The 17,666-nt window shown below is 43.4% G+C and overlaps 1 protein-coding gene across 1 annotated transcript; it reads left to right on the top strand.

Annotated features, from left to right (window-relative positions):
* Positions 1-1,864: 1,864 nt before the first annotated feature.
* LOC136448787 (serine protease hepsin-like) lies at positions 1,865-16,867 on the top strand. The gene is made up of 5 exons (XM_066448431.1): positions 1,865-2,018; positions 2,366-2,555; positions 2,942-3,059; positions 15,906-16,053; positions 16,632-16,867. The coding sequence occupies exons 1-5, from the start codon at positions 1,865-1,867 to the stop codon at positions 16,835-16,837; spliced, it is 816 nt and encodes a 271-aa protein (XP_066304528.1). The 3' UTR covers positions 16,838-16,867.
* Positions 16,868-17,666: the final 799 nt, after the last annotated feature.

Consider the following 17,666-nt stretch of genomic DNA (forward strand, 5'->3'; position numbering starts at 1 on the left):
TTATCCACAAAATGATTGCAGAGCCAATACAAAATCTGTCGTCTCGGCATTCACGACGTGTTTGTTTTGTCCTCGCGTATTGCACGTGGCGACGGTAAAGGTGAATCCTGTTAAGCCATTCTTACGAAGATACGTTTTAAATCCTTTAGTTAAATAGCAGCTTCAAACATTTCTTCATTTTCGGCTTCATTTCTGCCTCGACAAGGCAAGGCGTTTACATATAAGGGCAGGAACTGCCCTCTTGTCCTGAAATTTTATCAGTCCATCACACAATTATCAAACGTCGTCGCGTTAAGTACCTCCGTGTTAAGTAACTTAGCAGGTCCATTGTGCTAAGTGTATTGCTTACGTATTATTTGAGTACGGCTTTAATCCACGGGTAGTTTTTCTTCGCTTACATATTTCGCAGTCGTAGGGCAAGCGAGATCGTTTGTTGGATATCTTATCTCACATCGTAAGACTTTCTTCAGCAGGGATATGGAACGTCAGGCCCAAATCTTCATCGCCATAGTGACGATTACATCATTTATAACTACCGGTAAGTTTGTTCTACCTCCTGTATTGTTATACCCCCAGGGAAGAGCCCCCAGGGGACGCGTATTGTTGTAAGTCACGTTTTCTTGAAGACAAACAGGACGAAACGGCCACGCTGTAAGACATGTTTTGTGCGTAAGGCTTATATCGTGGTGGGAGAGGACCACATGGGTTTGAAAACATCGTTGCGAATGCCGTGCTTTGGACCTGTGGGGTCGTGTGGCGTAACGGCAGGTATTCGGGCCAATGGTCCTGGGTTCGATCCTCCTGTTGTCACCGATGTTGTGCCCTTTGGAAAGGCACTTTACACGGCTCTTATCAGGTGTAAGAATGGGTACCTGAATTGAGTTGGGGAGGCAAAAGGCTGTGGAAGGACAAAAAATACCCCCACTGCCCATACATCCTCAGAAAATCTATTGGACTATATTTATCTTTACTTTATAACGCTTACTGTTCTCCGTATGTGACCCTGTTAAAATTAGTTCTAAAAGTTGAGTGCAGTGCTACATTGTCATTCTCTGTCCAAAAGCAAACTAGAAATAATAAAAAAATTAAACCTCTCGCATTGGAAACGGCCTCTGCGTTTGAGAACTCACCTGTCAATAAGACACTCACATAATCCCCCTAATCTAGTAACATTTTTTGCGTGATGATATTTTGTTTCATATATATCTATAACTCAATCCTGGGAAAGATGGAATTCACAATAATGTTTGAACATGAATTCCATTTCATTATTTGTATTATACATGTACTTGTTTACATGGATATGACAAATGTGTAGATTTCAAACATTACAATCATTTTGAAGGTTTATAATCGTCCAGTGCACCTGCACCTTAATTCATTTTGTTTAATCTGCAAAAAACGCTACCTCACAAATTAGGTCTCGATATCTAACAAGCTGGTGTGGATTTGTTTTACAGCAACCAATTTAGGAACAGCATCTCCTGAGACATTTACTAGCATAATACTGCGGGAACCTAATACAACGAGCGCAACCCAGTGGCAACCTAACAGTGACACAACTGCAACGAGCACAACCCAATGGCAACCTAGCGCAACGAGTACAACCCGGTGGCAACCTAACACAGCGAGTACAGGCCAGTCGCAACCTAACACAACGAGTACAACCCAGTCGCAACCTAACACAACGAGTACAACCCAGTCGCAACCAAACACAACGAGTACAACCCAGTCGCAACCAAACACTATCCAGTGGCAACCAAAGTCAAAGACAACAAATACAGCCAACTGGCAACCCAACACAACTAGCACAACCCGATGGCAAACAAAGACAACGAATACATCCCAGTGGCAACCTAACACAATGAGTACAATCCAGTGGCAGCCTACCACGTCGGCGCATGCGTCCTGCTCTACATCCGGGTTCTTGTGTGACGACGGTGTGACGTGTATTCCGGAAGGGGGCGTTTGTGATGGCACCATAGATTGCCCAAGTGGCAGTGACGAGACCAACTGTAGTAAGTGTACCCATTTATATTTGTCTTCTTCATTGCTAGGAGTAATTAGTAACTTTAGTATTTTGGTAACTTCTCAGAAAAAACTTTGCCAACGAAAAGCTTTTCAACTTCTGGCTGTTCAAGTTAACCTTTGTCATCTAAAAAGATGTCAATTTAAAGCTTAGTACAATCATTTTTTGTTTGTTTGTTTGTTTGTTTGTTTGTTTGTTTGTTTATTCATGAGAAGCTCGAAACGTCGCGCAGGCGGCTTCTCATTGAGGCCATGAGGGAAGAGGTATATAAAGGGTCAGATTGTCATTTTCTCAGTAATACAGATAATCGAATCGTTTTTCGTTTTTTTTTTTCAGTCACATATGAAGATGACTGCGGTAGTCCTACTTTTCCCCCGTACTTCGGGCGGATCGTGGGCGGGCGGGAAGCAAGGCGCGGCAGCTGGCCTTGGATGGTGTCCCTCCGCAGGAGAGGTTTCGGTCACTACTGTGGCGGTTCGCTGATATCGGACCGCTGGGTGTTGACGGCTGCGCACTGCTTTGATGTGTGAGTAGATCTACTGATCACCGCTATGGGGCGCTTTTGACCCGTTACTGGACGCAAAACATTTACTTTGCTACACTCCTTTTGGTTTTTGCAAAGAAGAGATCATAACCATTTTTTTGTTGACAATAACTAGAGTTTTTAAACTTGGCATAAAAAATCACATCCATAGCTTGTCCACATGAGATATGAGAACCGGAAGTTCCAATGCAGTATCATAACAAGCCGCTAGTGGGCCCAAAATCTAATCATTTCAAGGTCTTACCAATACCAACCCCAATACTAATTATGAAGGCAATCCGCCCACAAAAGCTGCCGAAAACATAACCTTCTTGGCGAAGGTAAAAAGCCTACGTGTGACGTTAAATTGACCCCCACTTGTAATACAGATGGCGCAACCTAACGGCGTGGCAGGTCGTCCTGGGCAACCATCACAGGTCATCTGATGACGTCACACAGCAGATATTCGACTTGGATGACGTAATAGTTCATCACTACTACCGACAGGTCTGTGTCTTTTTCAGTTTCTTGAATCTGTTATTTCAATCTTCACAAAAATAGTATCTGGCAATGACACGCTAATTCTAACAGTTGTACGTGCTCAAAGTATTTCTTCCCTCTCCACCTGTTCTGGACTGTAATACTGATATAAATCGCTAGTACTTTAAACAGCGCTTTTGATCCATGCGGTGCAGGCTGGAGGGTGCACTTTTTATTACGTATAATAGAGGTCGCTTTTGCCATGCGAGCAAAATTTACTTACTGGCGTCAGACCTTTGATTATGGTTAGTTCCAGGGTTGCTTATCGCATTCTACTATAAGTTCTGTGAGTAAGGACTATAAGTTAATAAAGTCACCGGGTTCGTTGTTTAAACCCACATTGTGTAGTCAATCAATCAACCTTCCTCTAGCTCGGGCATCAAGTCACAAGTGTTGGTACATGGTGGCTGTAGATATCTCTCTCTGGGATGGTTTATTTATTTCGGTAAGGTCCCTTGGATATCTAGATGTGTCATTTATATAACAAAGCGGGTATCTCACTGGACTGCGCCCAGTTGCGCCAATTTGTCGCCAAAAATTCCCATTGGCAAATAGACGCAAAATGGCGTAATCACTAAACATCTTTTCTTGTTAATTAACTTCATACATTGTTTTTTAATTCAGTAACAACACAGCGATCTCAAACCAAATTATTTTGTATCTAATTTGGAGCCAAAATTACAAATGTGACATTCCAGCCTGGGCCATATTGTTTGTAGAGCCTAGAGGTCACGTATTTTACACATGCGTCGCACGTCATTCGCAAAGTTGCCGCAATTTCTTAGCCTAATTTGGCGCAGTGGGATATCTACTTATGCAGAACCAGTAGTACCTCCCTAATCTACGTGTTGTTTTTTTTGTACGACACTTGACTTTGTGGCTTACCTTGAATTTGAACTTTAGGCTGCACCAAGTTATCTTACCCTAAATCTAATGCGAGAGCGCGAAAAAACACACAAGAAGGGCCGAAAAAAAGACATACCTAGATTTGAAATACAATAGTCGACGACACATGTTAGGACACAAATTGAATTAGAGAACACAGTGTAACAACTAACAATTATTCTATTCATCATGAAAACAGCAATAATTTGAATAAATCAGTTGAAGTTGAAGTTGAACAGCAGCTGTCCTGTTTCTTTCCATATCCCATTGATTTTGCAGGCCTGCAGAAACATAATATATTAAAAGGGCAAAACTAGTTGCTGATTAACTCTTCGCATGCATTTTACATTTCTACCTATGCTATAGAAATCGTACTGAATAGCAGTTATTCAAGAGCCAAATATGGACCAAAAATGATAGATATAAAAAAAGCACATATTTCCCCCAACAAGTATAAATAACCAGAAACGAATAAGTGATCATTATCCATGCAGAATGCATGAATGCATTAATCTTACACTCCCCCTTGCCGTACATGGTACTTGATCCAAAACAGACTAAAGAACGGAACTTTTCATACCTCAAAAACAGACTTGGGCCTAGGAGCTTCAGTTGTGGCAGCTATCCCACCTCAGATGCACTCTGGGAAGGGGTAAGATATTAACATACCCCCACATGTCATTCTGGTGACGCGCCTTGAGACCGGAGGGTCACACCTAAATTGCTCTATACTTTTACTAAGTTTACGCGCGGATGCCACCTCGGTTAGCCGGTGTTAGGAGCGTAGAGGCTGGTATACGAATCTTGGCTACGAGAGGACCGTTCAGCAGCTTTCTGGAAGATTTTCCGTTCCGTCCACAACTGTTTTGGAGCCCAAGAGAAGATTCTTCCAAGACTCCATCAAGCGGTTCCCCATCAAGCGTCCCTCCCCCATCCCCATATGGCTGATGATTAGGACCAGGGAGTTGGGTTTTTCGATTAGACATTCCGGTTGTGTCTTGCGAGGTACTGTACCAATCACAGTTGATCTCGAACCTACGTGTATTACATGTAAAGGAGTAATCGTTATACTTAACAAAGATCTTGATCAGACGTATTCAGAGTCAGAGTGAGGGATTTGCAACTGTCACATAATTTGGCTATCACATGTCCAGCCAGCCGTCGGCCATGGCGCCCCTCCAGTATGGTGTTGTGTATTTTACCTGCTACAGTGAACGCTTGTAACTTGTAAGTGATATCTTTAAGACTGCATTTCAGCCAGGTTTTGACAGAATATTCAGGAGGCTCTTGTATGAATATGGACATGTCTGATTTGCACAACACATAGGGGGTATGTTGCCCCCCTTGGGGAGCCATCTGGACTGTTGCTAGACCAGGGATGGTTCGTTTGTGGTAGTGTGGGGTAGGCAAGATACCATGGCTCAGATCCTACATAACTTTGCTGTGATCGGAGAAGATCACGTTGTAGAACGATAATAAATGAGACTGATCGCCATATTTTCTTTATGTGTTTTTTCTTTATGTCGATTCAGAGGGTCAAGTATATTTTACCTTAACATTGAGTTTGAGCGCCCCCCCCCCCGGTCGAAATGACTGTCAAGTTCTCTGATTATATGTACCAGGTCGTAAATGGATTAAGAAGTTTGGTTTAATCTTTCATACCGGGTGGAGGCTCCCCGACCAAAAATGAACGAAGAGTGTGTCACAACTTCAGGGTAAAGACTCCGAAAACGAATGGTGAGTTTTATTACAACGGGTAATAGAGCTTGGTGGTCCCCAACCGAAAACGAATTGGTCCGAGTTTTGTTACATCGGGTAAAGAGTTTGTGCTCCCCGACCGAAAACGAATGATGAGTTTGTAACACCAAGGAGGTTTGGTTACACCGGGTAACAGAGCTTTGTGCTCCCCGAACGGAAACGAATTGGTTCAAGTTTTCTTACATCGGGTTAAGAGTTTGTGCTCCCCGACCGAAAACGAATGATGAGTTTGTCACACCAAGGAGGTTTGGTTACGCCGGGTAACAGAGCTTTGTGCTCCCCGAACGGAAACGAATTGGTTCAAGTTCTCTTACATCGGGTTAAGAGTTTGTGCTCCCCGACCGAAAACGAATGGTGAGTTTGCTACACCGGCCGGTAATAGTCCTTTGTGCTCCCCGACTGAAAACGAATGGTGAGTTTTGTTACATCGGGTATAGAGTTTGTGCTCCACGACCGAAAACGATTGGTGAGTTTGTTACACCGGTTAATAGTATTAGAACTTTGTCGACACTTTGTAAAATGATCCCCAAGCAGAGAGGGATGTCCACTTTTAAACACTTCAGACGGAAACGCATGGAAGCGATTTGGAAACCCAGAGTGTTGCGAGCTCTTCAAAGTCTTCAAAGTACAGCACCCGCACCTAACCGATCACAGGCAGACAGATAGAGATAATACCGTTATACTAGGAGCGCACACGGTGGGCGTAGATGTCTTCCAGACATTGCTAACAATTGACACGATATTGCGCGTGCATCGTAACGAACACTAACAACACATTATTGTAAAGGTCGTTTCATGTGATGTCTTCCTATTCCTACCCCTAACCTCTCCCTCGCCTCTCGCTGTTTCGTTCCGATTACTGAGTTCGGACAGAGTGAGGTGGGTTTTCATGAATGCATGTTGTAATTATGATAACAGTTTCAGTTACACACGAAAGCAACGCTAATCGTTTCCTAAAATGTAAGAAAACAGATGTTGCCGTCAAGTGTATTTTTGTGTGTGTTACAAACCACTTGTCTAAGCGCGCCCTTGTACTCTGTTGTAGCAGCGGTCGGTCGTACCACATGTGACGCCTGGACCGAACAAATTGCCGCAAGTGTTGGAAATATATTGTTATGATTTCAAGACACATGACACATACAGGACCGAGCAACTTCCAGTAGATGTGAAGATACCTTGTGATTTCAATGCATGTGACATCTAGGCCGGGCAGCACGGTGGTCACGTTGCTATGGATCTGTCAGCGTTGTTATGCAAAAGTTTCCCGCCCACAAGCGGGGGTGCCATTAGCCGGGCGGTATAAAATAACAACAACACAAATCTTGCACAAAATAACGCATGATCTGATTATCGCACTAAGAAAAAAATACATGCACACGCAAACTACATTAGTTCGCTTTGAAAATCTGTATAATATACGAGTTGACCGCGAACACGGCGCTTCAAATTACCCGCGTTTGATACGTGTATGTATAGGTTACTTTCGGCAATTGAACTTTGAACCTATGGACTTTTTGGTCTAATTTACGTAGCAAACAATAGTTTTATACATACTTTAGACTTTAGGAACTTTGAATCCAATTTCTATTGAGTAGTTTTTGATGTCTGAGAGATTTTAACTTATTTCGCCAATTTGTTTGGACGTCTTCTCCCATAGTTCCCTATCGGCCCAATAGAATATTGTAATTTTTTTTCAAGATGGCGGCTAGATAGTTGGCTTTCGGACGGTTGTTTTTTTGTCGAATTCTAGCGTTGGTATCGGGAGATATCGCCCAAAATACGAATCGCACGCTTTATTTAGAATTTCACGTGGAAGAATTGTTATGTTCTGGAAAGATAATGAGCTTGTCGGTAAAGATCACAGTACTTCGCTAGCGTCTGTTCTGGGGCGGTTAATCCAGATGCAAATGAGTGAGAAATACCTCCATTGTATTTGTCGCCCGGACCAAGCAAGATAATTAACCGCGAAATTCAACTACCAACGACCTGGCCGCGATGGTTTGTAGAGACAGAAACCTCGACCAATTTCTAATAAAAAGACGCCTGAACGGTACCATTGGTGATTGAAATACGCGTGGGTAAAATAATGTGAAAAAAAAATACACGAATAAGACCCGCAAGTGTGATATCTGAAGAAACCAGAACATGGCGTCGGAACATGGCGTCGGTTTGAAAACAAAGGAAAATCCGGTTCTGCTGTCAAACAATCACACTCTGATTTTTTCTACCAGTCAAAGCTGCCAGGAAATTTTTAGTGTCAGCACAAGCCGACACATTCGGCATATCAAACGCTGGCCTGTACACTGTTACCACGATGGAATTACCGTCTTTAGACCGCGTTATAGTACAAAAATGACGAGAAGGAGTTTGTTATTAGAAAGAATGCGTTTTTAGATCGGAAAACGTAGGGTGTGATTATTGAGTGGCTGTGTAGGACAGCGCCCGACACGTCGGTACACCAGTTCTTGTCAAACACGCAAATGTATCAAGGTGAGACTGTGCTACGTTTTGGGGTCTCTGTATGCTGTAAAATTCAATGTTTTTGTTTACAATGAAAATATTCGACGTCATCTATGAACTATTCGAATTCTATTTGTTAATTTTAAATTTCTGCGTGTTTAAGAAAGTTATGTACGGAGTAAAGGCCGGGGTATTGTTTATCATATCGGCGGGTTCTGCGGTGTCTCCGGCGGTTGCGCATATAATCTAGAACCCTCGGCCGGGAATTACGGTGAGTTATGGCGGAAACTGCGATTTCTTGATGGCCTTAGTTTGGGCGTTCTGTGTGGTAGGATAGACCAAGATATAGCTAAGAAAGAATTGAAACGGTGGTGTCAGTATGAAGCTTGAGAGCGTGGGAATGATTGAAATGAAAGCTGGGGTATTGTTAATGTGTTAACCGGAGAACAATAGAGGCGGAGACAAGGCGTGCATTTGAAAAGGACAAGTTCGCGGGCAAAATCCTGCTCGGCTTGGTGTGACCAAAACAAATCTAGTTCCCGCCTGCAAAGGCGTAAACCAATCAGCTACTGTTGCCAGTAGTCACAGGGGTGATTGACATCGATTCCTCATCAATATGCATGCTTTACAAGTGAGGAAAAATCAAGGCCTTTTTGACCACCGTGCAGAGTCCTACCGATGTGAGAAATACCTTGTCGTGAATACTTAGTGTAATGATGCACAGCTGAACTGTAACGTCCGGGACGAACAGAGGTTTCCTGTGGATTCGAAATGACAATCTGTGAAAGTCCCCACAAATTCGGAATGACAATAGATGAGTTATCGATTTCGCAGTCAGATATTGTTTACTGCCTGCGTGTCAAATGAGTATGTCGTAGTTAAAACAAGACAGTGATATGTCCACGATATGTTTTGGCTTTTGCTGTTTGAATTTTTTGCACTTTTACCGAGTTTTTATGCAACCGATAAAAGTATCCGCCAACTGATACAAGTACCCGCCAGACATAACGGCAGCTTTTCTTCTTTGGTATACAGCCAAGCCCATTTTACATCGGATAAACGGCAGTCTGCGTACATGGGGTAATAACAAAGATGATAACAGCTAAATGTCATTATGCAAATATTTGGTACCACGCCGTCCTGTCGGCATTGCAGATTATGCATAACCAGGCCAGTGTATAACCTCCCAGGGGTGAGCCAGGCTATTGCCCCACCAGGGTTGTTTATTTTGGCATGTTTCAAGGAACAAGCAAAACAACAAACAAGTTCCATTGGTATCCATAAGGTATACCCATGACTTTGGTTCAGCGAGAGCTTAAGGCACAGTTGATAATGTCGATAATAAATGAATAAGACCGTTTGCTCGACAGACACGTTTATGTCTCAATTTGTCCACCCTCCGAAGGAAAGTGTCATAACGTATGCCGTGTGACGAGATGTTCAGAATTGAGCAGGGCAGCTTAAGCGCCCCAAAGCGTAAACGTTACATAAGTCTTTGTGAGACGATACTTATATTCGGCATACCCAGATTGACGTTGGATTCCCTGAATGGGTGACGTCAATGCTATTGTTGACCGAAGGGTATAGTGATAAGTTTTCATGTGCGTGATGCATGTTACAGTCAGGCACGGAAAGAAGTCACCACTACGGAGAATATTTGCCGGGTTTCATTTGCAGACTGAAATGTGATTTTCACCGTGGACCGACTCTACTGGCTAATTACTAGTATTCTGTTCTGTTTTTGTTTTTTCTGCCGAATTCTACGAGCCTTACGGCCGTGGGATCCATACGCCCGTGGAAGCTGCACGCAAAGGTCGTGAGCTTGGGCAAGTTAGTAATTTTATGTGGAATGGCCCCGGCCGCCGCCGCCGAGCAGGAACCCGAGCGAAACCCACATGTGTTACAATTGCGGCCGGAGGGACCACTTAAGCCGAGAATGTTTCACAACTCGAAAGCAAAACAAGTAGGACTTCTAACAAAAAGATAGTCCAAGGAAACATGCACAGAACACTGTAAGCAAGCAACATTAGTTTTGCTTGATTTTCAGTTGTTTATCATATCGTATGTCATCTAGTTTGCTCATAAGTTGAACTGAAACCCAGTAGCTAAAAAGTAGCACCGACAGAGCGCACGTAGGCGATCTGCAAAAAGTTTTCTCAGAAATTCTCTCTCGTTTTTTCACCCGATGTTACCTAATTTCGTCTTCCTGGATGTTTTCTTGATTAACAGCCCGATCATCTCTCTCTTACGAAGGACTTTGTTGTGGTTAGATCCTCAGACAGTAGGTTGAGTTTGCCTATTCATCCAACAGAGGATGAGCACGTCCCGTTTGTGAAAAGACCCACAAGCGGGGCATAGCTTGGCATAGCCTGGGTAGGCACACCGCTAACGCGGTTTTTTCTAGGTTTGTCCCCAGCAAGTTACACCCTAATAAAGTTGGATGAACATTCCGTATTTCACATGTCATCACATTTGAATTTTTTCTGAAACAACAGGATGTGATTTAACACACGCACAATGACCGTAGCTCCCCCCGTTGTCTAGATCAAACGGTGCTCCCGAGGCAATGCGACAATCTTCGGATATTCATAGTCGGTCATTGTCTGATAAATAGAAACAATAAGGTGCGTCCCTGTAACAGTCCGACAGATTTGTACACGAGTTATCTTGCAAAACAAAAACAATAACATACGACCCTTTGACAGCCCGGCATTTCTAAGAAACAGCCGAAAGATTAGCATTCGAATCTCTTATGAAAATTAAGTGGCACTGACATACGAACCTGACTGACGACCGAAGTCAAAGAGTCACCGACAAATTACACACGACACTGGCCTGTAAAATAGGGACAGACTCGCAAGACAAAACAATGAAGCGCGACCCCTCGACAGCCCGACACTTCTAATAAGAAGCCGCAAGATGGCACCCAAGTCCCTTGTAAAATCCGACGAAGTACGACCCTTTGACAACCCGAGGCTCAAAAACTCGGGCTGGGCGATAAGGTTCCTGCAAGTTCAAGCTATTAAGGAACCGCCCAAGAGCTTGGACCGGGCGATTTAGTTTTCCCAAGGAGTTTCCTTGTTTTTCCAGGAACCTAGAAACTTTATAAATCTGGCAGGTCGATGCTTATGTCTTTCCACTCACTAAAACAGCAAAACGAAATAAAATATGTGGTTTTCATATGAGCGAGGGGACACCCCACGTATACTGTTGTTGTTATTTTCACTTTATGGCAAGATTTGTGGTATCAGAGATTACACTGTTTAGCATACAAGTGTCAAATGAACGTATCACCGACCACTCCGCATCTTTGAAGACGTTTCAAAGGCAAGTGGGATACAAGAATATGAAAAAGGGCCCCCCTTGCAAAGACGAGAAACAATCGCTAACGCCAAACCAATAAATAGATCTGAGACGCCAAGAGCCAACAATTCGAGACAAGCGGGAAGCGAATTGTATTCGCACGGAAGTTGTAAAAGTATTCACGCAAAGATGTCACCACTATATATGTAAAACACAATTCTTTTAGAGTAATTAGACATGTAGAAGCGTTTGTCGACTTTATGACACCACCCCTGTACCGATGCCCTACAATGGGATTGGATGCGGGGTCGGGGCGGCCGCCCTCCAGAAAGGAACGGCAAATTTGTAACATGCACGGGTCGTTTAAAAGAAGAAGAAAGGAAAATAAGAAGGAAAAAAAAAAATGTCATTAATCTTGATGGGATGATCCCCATAGAGTGATAAGACCCAGGTGGAAAGAAGTAGGAGGAATTTACTGCCATCAGGCACTTGGGATCAGAAGGCAGTCTAACAGAAGTCGATTTGGCTGATAATCAGGCCCAAATTCGCGACATCGCTGGTTGGCACTTGAGCCTTTTGAGGACAACGTAGCGACCGAGGCCACCCTCGTCCAACGCTATCAATCAGCATTGACATGCGCGCCACGTGACCCAACAAGTTTTACAAGCAACCGCGGGCTAATTGATGGCGGCGTGACTATTACAAAGAAACTGAAAGGAATAAAATAAGAAAATAGAGATAATCCAGCCCACGACAATCTTTCTTCAACAACCTGTTTTACCAACAGACTGGACGCATGGGACAAGTAGCCAGGTAGTAGGTATAAGTTTACCACTGGGAACGTATACTTAATTGTATTTACATTGGGATCGCAATTGGTTCATGTGTAAAGTACAATCGGATCTGCAACCCACACATTTCCCCATAGTATAATGACATGTTTTTTCTGAACGGGGAATTCCTAAAAGTTTACATAAGACTTTGCACGTGTCCAAGAGAGACCCTTCGCAGTTGCAAATGATGGCATTGAACCGGACGATGTTTTGACGCATGCCTGGGGTTTGGAGTACATACATTTGATTAGCTTATCATAGAAATTGCCACCATCACCGGAACCTAACAATCGAAGGCTTTCTTGAAGTCAACAAAACACGTATAAAGACGTCTATTTTCCGGAAAATATATACTAAAAAGTGTATCTAAGATAAACAAGTTATCGCTCGTTTGAATTTGTTTTTAAAGCCGACTCGATTTGGAAATATGAGTTTATTTTCATCCAGGAATGCGGTGAGGCGGGAGTTTAGACTAGATATGAAAGTTTTGACAAACGGCTGGTAACTGAAATTCCCCTATAGTTACTGGGGTCATCTTTTGTCCCGCCTTTGTGCAGGGCGACAACGTGACTATGACACCGTTCAAAGGGGAAATAACCGGAGGACATGAACAAGTTGAATACTAGTAATTTTGGTTAGTGGTCAAATGAGACTGTGTGGGCAGCATTTCAGTCTTTACCGGAAGCTTTGCCAGAAAGAAGAATGTCTACGGAGACCACAGCTAGGGGACCATTTTGATTCGCATAGTTTCTCTGGAAGAGCCAACCTTAGCAATCCATGGCTAGCACGACCTGAGACGAGACAAACTATGCAACACATGAGTCATATCGGACTGACAATCACCACTGCTGGCAAGGGAATGGAGACTAGACAATGCATCGGAGATACTAATACACACCGCAATGGGAGTAACGAATCCAAGGGTCAGTAAACCAAGCAAAACAGTACAAAACGCACATTGGTTAAGAGTATCCGTGCAGTACGACGTGGTGGCACAACACGGCACATTATCGACTAGACCTAGATCTAGAGAGAAATAAGACAGACAGAACAACCCAAGGGACCAGGTACAAACACGCGCACATGTACACATGCGCTTGGTGGGTTCCGGGATTGATCAGCGAGAGGTGAGGGAGAGTGTAGTGAAAAGGGGTAGGAAGAAGTAGGAAAAATTCGATCTGGCAACTGAAGGGTGAAAACGCCGAGCTCACGACTGCATCGAAAGGCAAGAGTGCAGCAGAATGTACAGCGTTGGTGATCACAGGCAAATGACACCCAATAAAGGTTTGCGAGATTCATGGAAATAAAAAGAAAACAAGAATCTTAATTTTCATCAATAACGAGAGTATTCTAAATGTGCATACACTTAGAAGGGTCAGCAATATTGTGCGTCGCCAATCCGGGCCAAAATCAATAGGCGTCGGGGACCAAGAATTTGGCTCGCCCGAGATGTTTTGCCACTATGATGTCATTTTTTCGGCGGCATCTCGTAAAACACAGACAACATTTTGTTTAAAAATGCAAGAGATGGATATCTATCTCTGAAAAACTTACGTTTTGACGCTATACGCTACACAGTCATTTTGAAAACTTTAAGTTTTTTACCAAACCAAAAGCTTGCGGTAACTATAAGATCATAATGGGCACGACAACATCGATATCAAAGCTTTGTATTTACAATGTTTAAAGTGTTAACGTTTTATCAAAACACTTAGTAGATTTGTGTTCGCCAAGGTAATAAAAATAGTTCCGCGATAGACAGCAAAATCCGATGTCACCACACGCTTGAAAGGAGACGGCCGCCATGGGCAGTTATCGGACTCTTTGTGGTCCCAATGGGTGCCGGTCGCGATCGCGTCGGACAGGTGGTCGCCTTGGACAGGCCGGTGAGTGCTCGTACCTATAGCGAACATTCTCAGGATCGAGAAATGGTCGCCATGACCAGGTGATCACGTTGAAGAGGTGGACGCCTAGGCAGGTTTGACTGTAGAAGCGAGAGGTGAGGGAGAGCGAAGTAAAAAGGGGTAGGAAAACAGATAGAAGGGAGAAGAGCAAAGATTGTAAGTATTGGAGGAAAGAGGTATAAGGGATGGTGTTTAGGAGTAAGTATTGGAGGAAAGAGGTATAAGGGATGGCATCTTAGGAGTGTAGGATAGGGTGAAAGGGTGGAGACCAGTCTTTACCACGGTAATACCACCCATATCTTAACCCGAACAGAGAGCAGAGTGAAGTGGGATTTGGTACTATCCCACCTCAGATGCACTCTGGGAAGGGGTAAGATATTAACATACCCCCACATGTCATTCTGGTGACGCGGGGCAGGGTTAGGAAAGGTGAACCATGATGCGATGTCAGGGTCAGGACCATAGGGGCAAAAAAAAAGAAAAAAAAAAAAAAAAAGGCCCTGCATTGGGGAAGCCTATCGAACTGCGCGGTGTCGAATTTACATATGACATACGTCATGCACGACGTTTTCCACGCATGTTAACTTGCTGTTACTGGTTCAGGAGTTTTATTCTGTTAGGCACTGGACGTAAACCGATTTATTGTTTTGTATAAAGAAGAGTTATGATTAAGGATCATACTTGTGACGTTCTTTACGGCTCATGAGAACCGGCTTTGGCACAATTTCATATCGACACGTCGACATGACCCAAATTGGACAATAGCTGATAGTGCACGATAACTGGTCATGTAACGTAAGCTCGTTGCACCCTACGGAAGATAAAAATTGAAACATTAAAAGCGAATGACATCCGCGCGTAATACTTTGCATCTGTTCGGGCCTCGGCCTAAGGCCCTGTTATTACCACGGTAATACCACCCATATCTTAACCCGAACAGAGAGCAGAGTGAAGTGGGATTTGGTACTGTCTTGTCGACCTCCATGCAGATGAAACATCCGAACTGCTTGGTTGCCTGCCCCACCTGCAGGCCGGAGTAAACTTCAATGCCTCTCCCGATCTTCTCGTCATTTGCAGAAGAAATGCACTGTAGCTGATCTTGACAAGACTTGCTTGAAATTGTACTGCCGAAGTCACTCGCCGCTACAAGTCTCTCGTACAGTTGCGCGAACGTCAGCTCTCCCTGACCGACATCGAGAGCGTACCAATCAACAACAACGTTGCCGCCCTTTTTCCTTTTTATGCTCACATATTTAGCGACCGAACCCACATGCTCACATCATCCGAGTGTCAGCAGTGAATTTGTTTTACTGCTGACAGGATGATCCTGTCAGCAATGCAGATTTTTCCACTGCTGATAAGATCGTCCTGTCAGCAGTGCAATTTTTTCTATTGCTGACAGGATGATCCTGTCAGCAGTGCAAAAAATTTCCACTAATCCTGCCAATAGCCTTAGGCGTTTATTTATGCATTTCGCGTGACGAGTTTTACGTTAATTCTACGATTTGCGGAACTGTCGTAACTCTTTGGTCATAGTTACACGGAGCGGAATTTCTTTTTTTTTTCTGGGAACAGACCAAATTAAATGCGCGCGCGGACGTCATCCATAAAAATTACTTGGTGCAGCCTTATATTATATACTCTATCTAACATAATCTTCTTTCCTTCAGGTTACCAATGATTTTGACATTGCGCTGGTAAAACTAACTGGGCATGCGCTGTTGGATGACTATGTCAACAAGGTGTGCCTTCCAGGTCCTAGTGATACACTTCTGGAGGACCAGACATGCGCAGTGACCGGTTGGGGAGATACCATGGGTAAGCAAGGGGGGTTAAATCAATCTATTTCTAAACTCATTAGGGGTGACTGAGGATAAAGAAGACAAACAATAAAAGGCGGTAGGACACGTGTTGTTCGGAGAAGCTATAAAGGTTTAAGAAATATCGGGTCTACACATGAATGTTTTAGAATATACTAAACCATTTCGGGTGACCCACATTATTCGTAGTTTCTTATAAACGAGTTTGCTCAGTGCAAGGCCACATTGATAACTTTGGGCAATGAACTAACGCTCACTGAAGCAGCATCTCTTCTCCGTAAGTCAGAACCATCAGAATTTAGACAAACTTGTCTTACTGACTCAATAGGAAAAGCAGGCGTTACAAAGACTGCTCAATACATTCCCTGCCCCGTTAAGGCCGGAATATTTTTGTTAAAAAAGTTACTCAAACTAAGTTCTGAAGAGGCCCATAATGTATAACTATACTTTTGTTCTGATTCAATGCAACTTCAAACCTTAGGGTTGCAATTGAGTTTAATTTTTCCTTCATAGATAACCGACGAGTCGATACTGTTTTTGTGAACTGTATCCATCAATGTTTTGCCTCATGTACAGGTACAGGTGACGACACGGTATTACGTCAAGCCCTGGTTCCCGTCATCCCTCGCGAGATCTGCAACCGGCAGGAGTATTACAGAGGTGACGTCACGACCAGGATGCTGTGCGCGGGATATGACACAGGAGGAATTGACTCTTGTCGGGTCAGTAATGTTAACAAATACCTGCAAAAATTACTCGCAACGTTTCTAAAACTAAACTAGAATTCCATAAGAAATGTATTAGCGGACTCTTCCTAATGTAGAATTTTCGAACTCTTTTTAAACCAGACCCAAGATCTATTTGTATCTGTATCTATATAGCCAGTATAACAGCCCTTCGGCGAAACACACCAGCTTCGCAGGAACCCAGCGCGGTAGCAGCTGGTTATATCACTACATCGAAAGACCTGGAACGATCTAGATCTAAAGCTGGTTCCGCACCCGAAACGTCGCCAAAAAGATCTGAAGATTTGAAAGTTCCCCAAAATGTAGTTAACTATTTTATTGTGTGTAAACTTTGAAATATTTCTTCAACAATAGATTTGAATACAATTACTCACAAATTATTTACGTTTTGATTGCATTGCAGTTGAAAGCAAGATAATCTATTCTTTTGAATGTAACTGTCGTATCATTTTAGGGGGATTCTGGGGGACCGCTCGTTTGTAGCCGAGGGGGAGGCCGATGGACGCTGGAGGGGGTGGTGAGCTGGGGTGAGGGGTGCGCACAACCGAGGAAGCCCGGAGTCTACTCCCGTGTGGCTGAGTTCGCTGTTTGGATAGAAGACAACATCGCTGGAATTCAGTGAAAGAAGCTTTAATACAGAAATGGATTCACAAACAAGTGTGACAATAAAAAAATCACCGCCATGGCGAAGGTGTCTGGGTTGATCTTACTTCATGTAACGAAAGTACTGACGTTGGAGTCTTAATTACCTTCGCTAAGATTGACCCTGCTTTGCAGTGGGTCCCTGCGAATTGAGCTTCGCAAACATTTGGTCTCAAATCGGTGAATATTATTATTATGATCCAGAATGTTCAATCTTTATAAT

The sequence above is a fragment of the Branchiostoma lanceolatum genome, chromosome 14 (assembly GCF_035083965.1).
Source record: "Branchiostoma lanceolatum isolate klBraLanc5 chromosome 14, klBraLanc5.hap2, whole genome shotgun sequence".
In the NCBI taxonomy this organism is placed as follows: Eukaryota; Metazoa; Chordata; class Leptocardii; order Amphioxiformes; family Branchiostomatidae; genus Branchiostoma; species Branchiostoma lanceolatum.

Excerpts from the sequence above, each read along its gene's own strand:
- LOC136448787 (XM_066448431.1), top strand. The coding sequence starts at position 1,865 with ATGAGTACAATCCAGTGGCAGCCTACCACGTCGGCGCATGCGTCCTGC. Across the intron at positions 2,019-2,365 it reads CAGTGACGAGACCAACTGTA|TCACATATGAAGATGACTGC; the intron begins GTAAGTGTACCC and ends TTTTTTTTTCAG. Across the intron at positions 2,556-2,941 it reads GCTGCGCACTGCTTTGATGT|ATGGCGCAACCTAACGGCGT; the intron begins GTGAGTAGATCT and ends CTTGTAATACAG.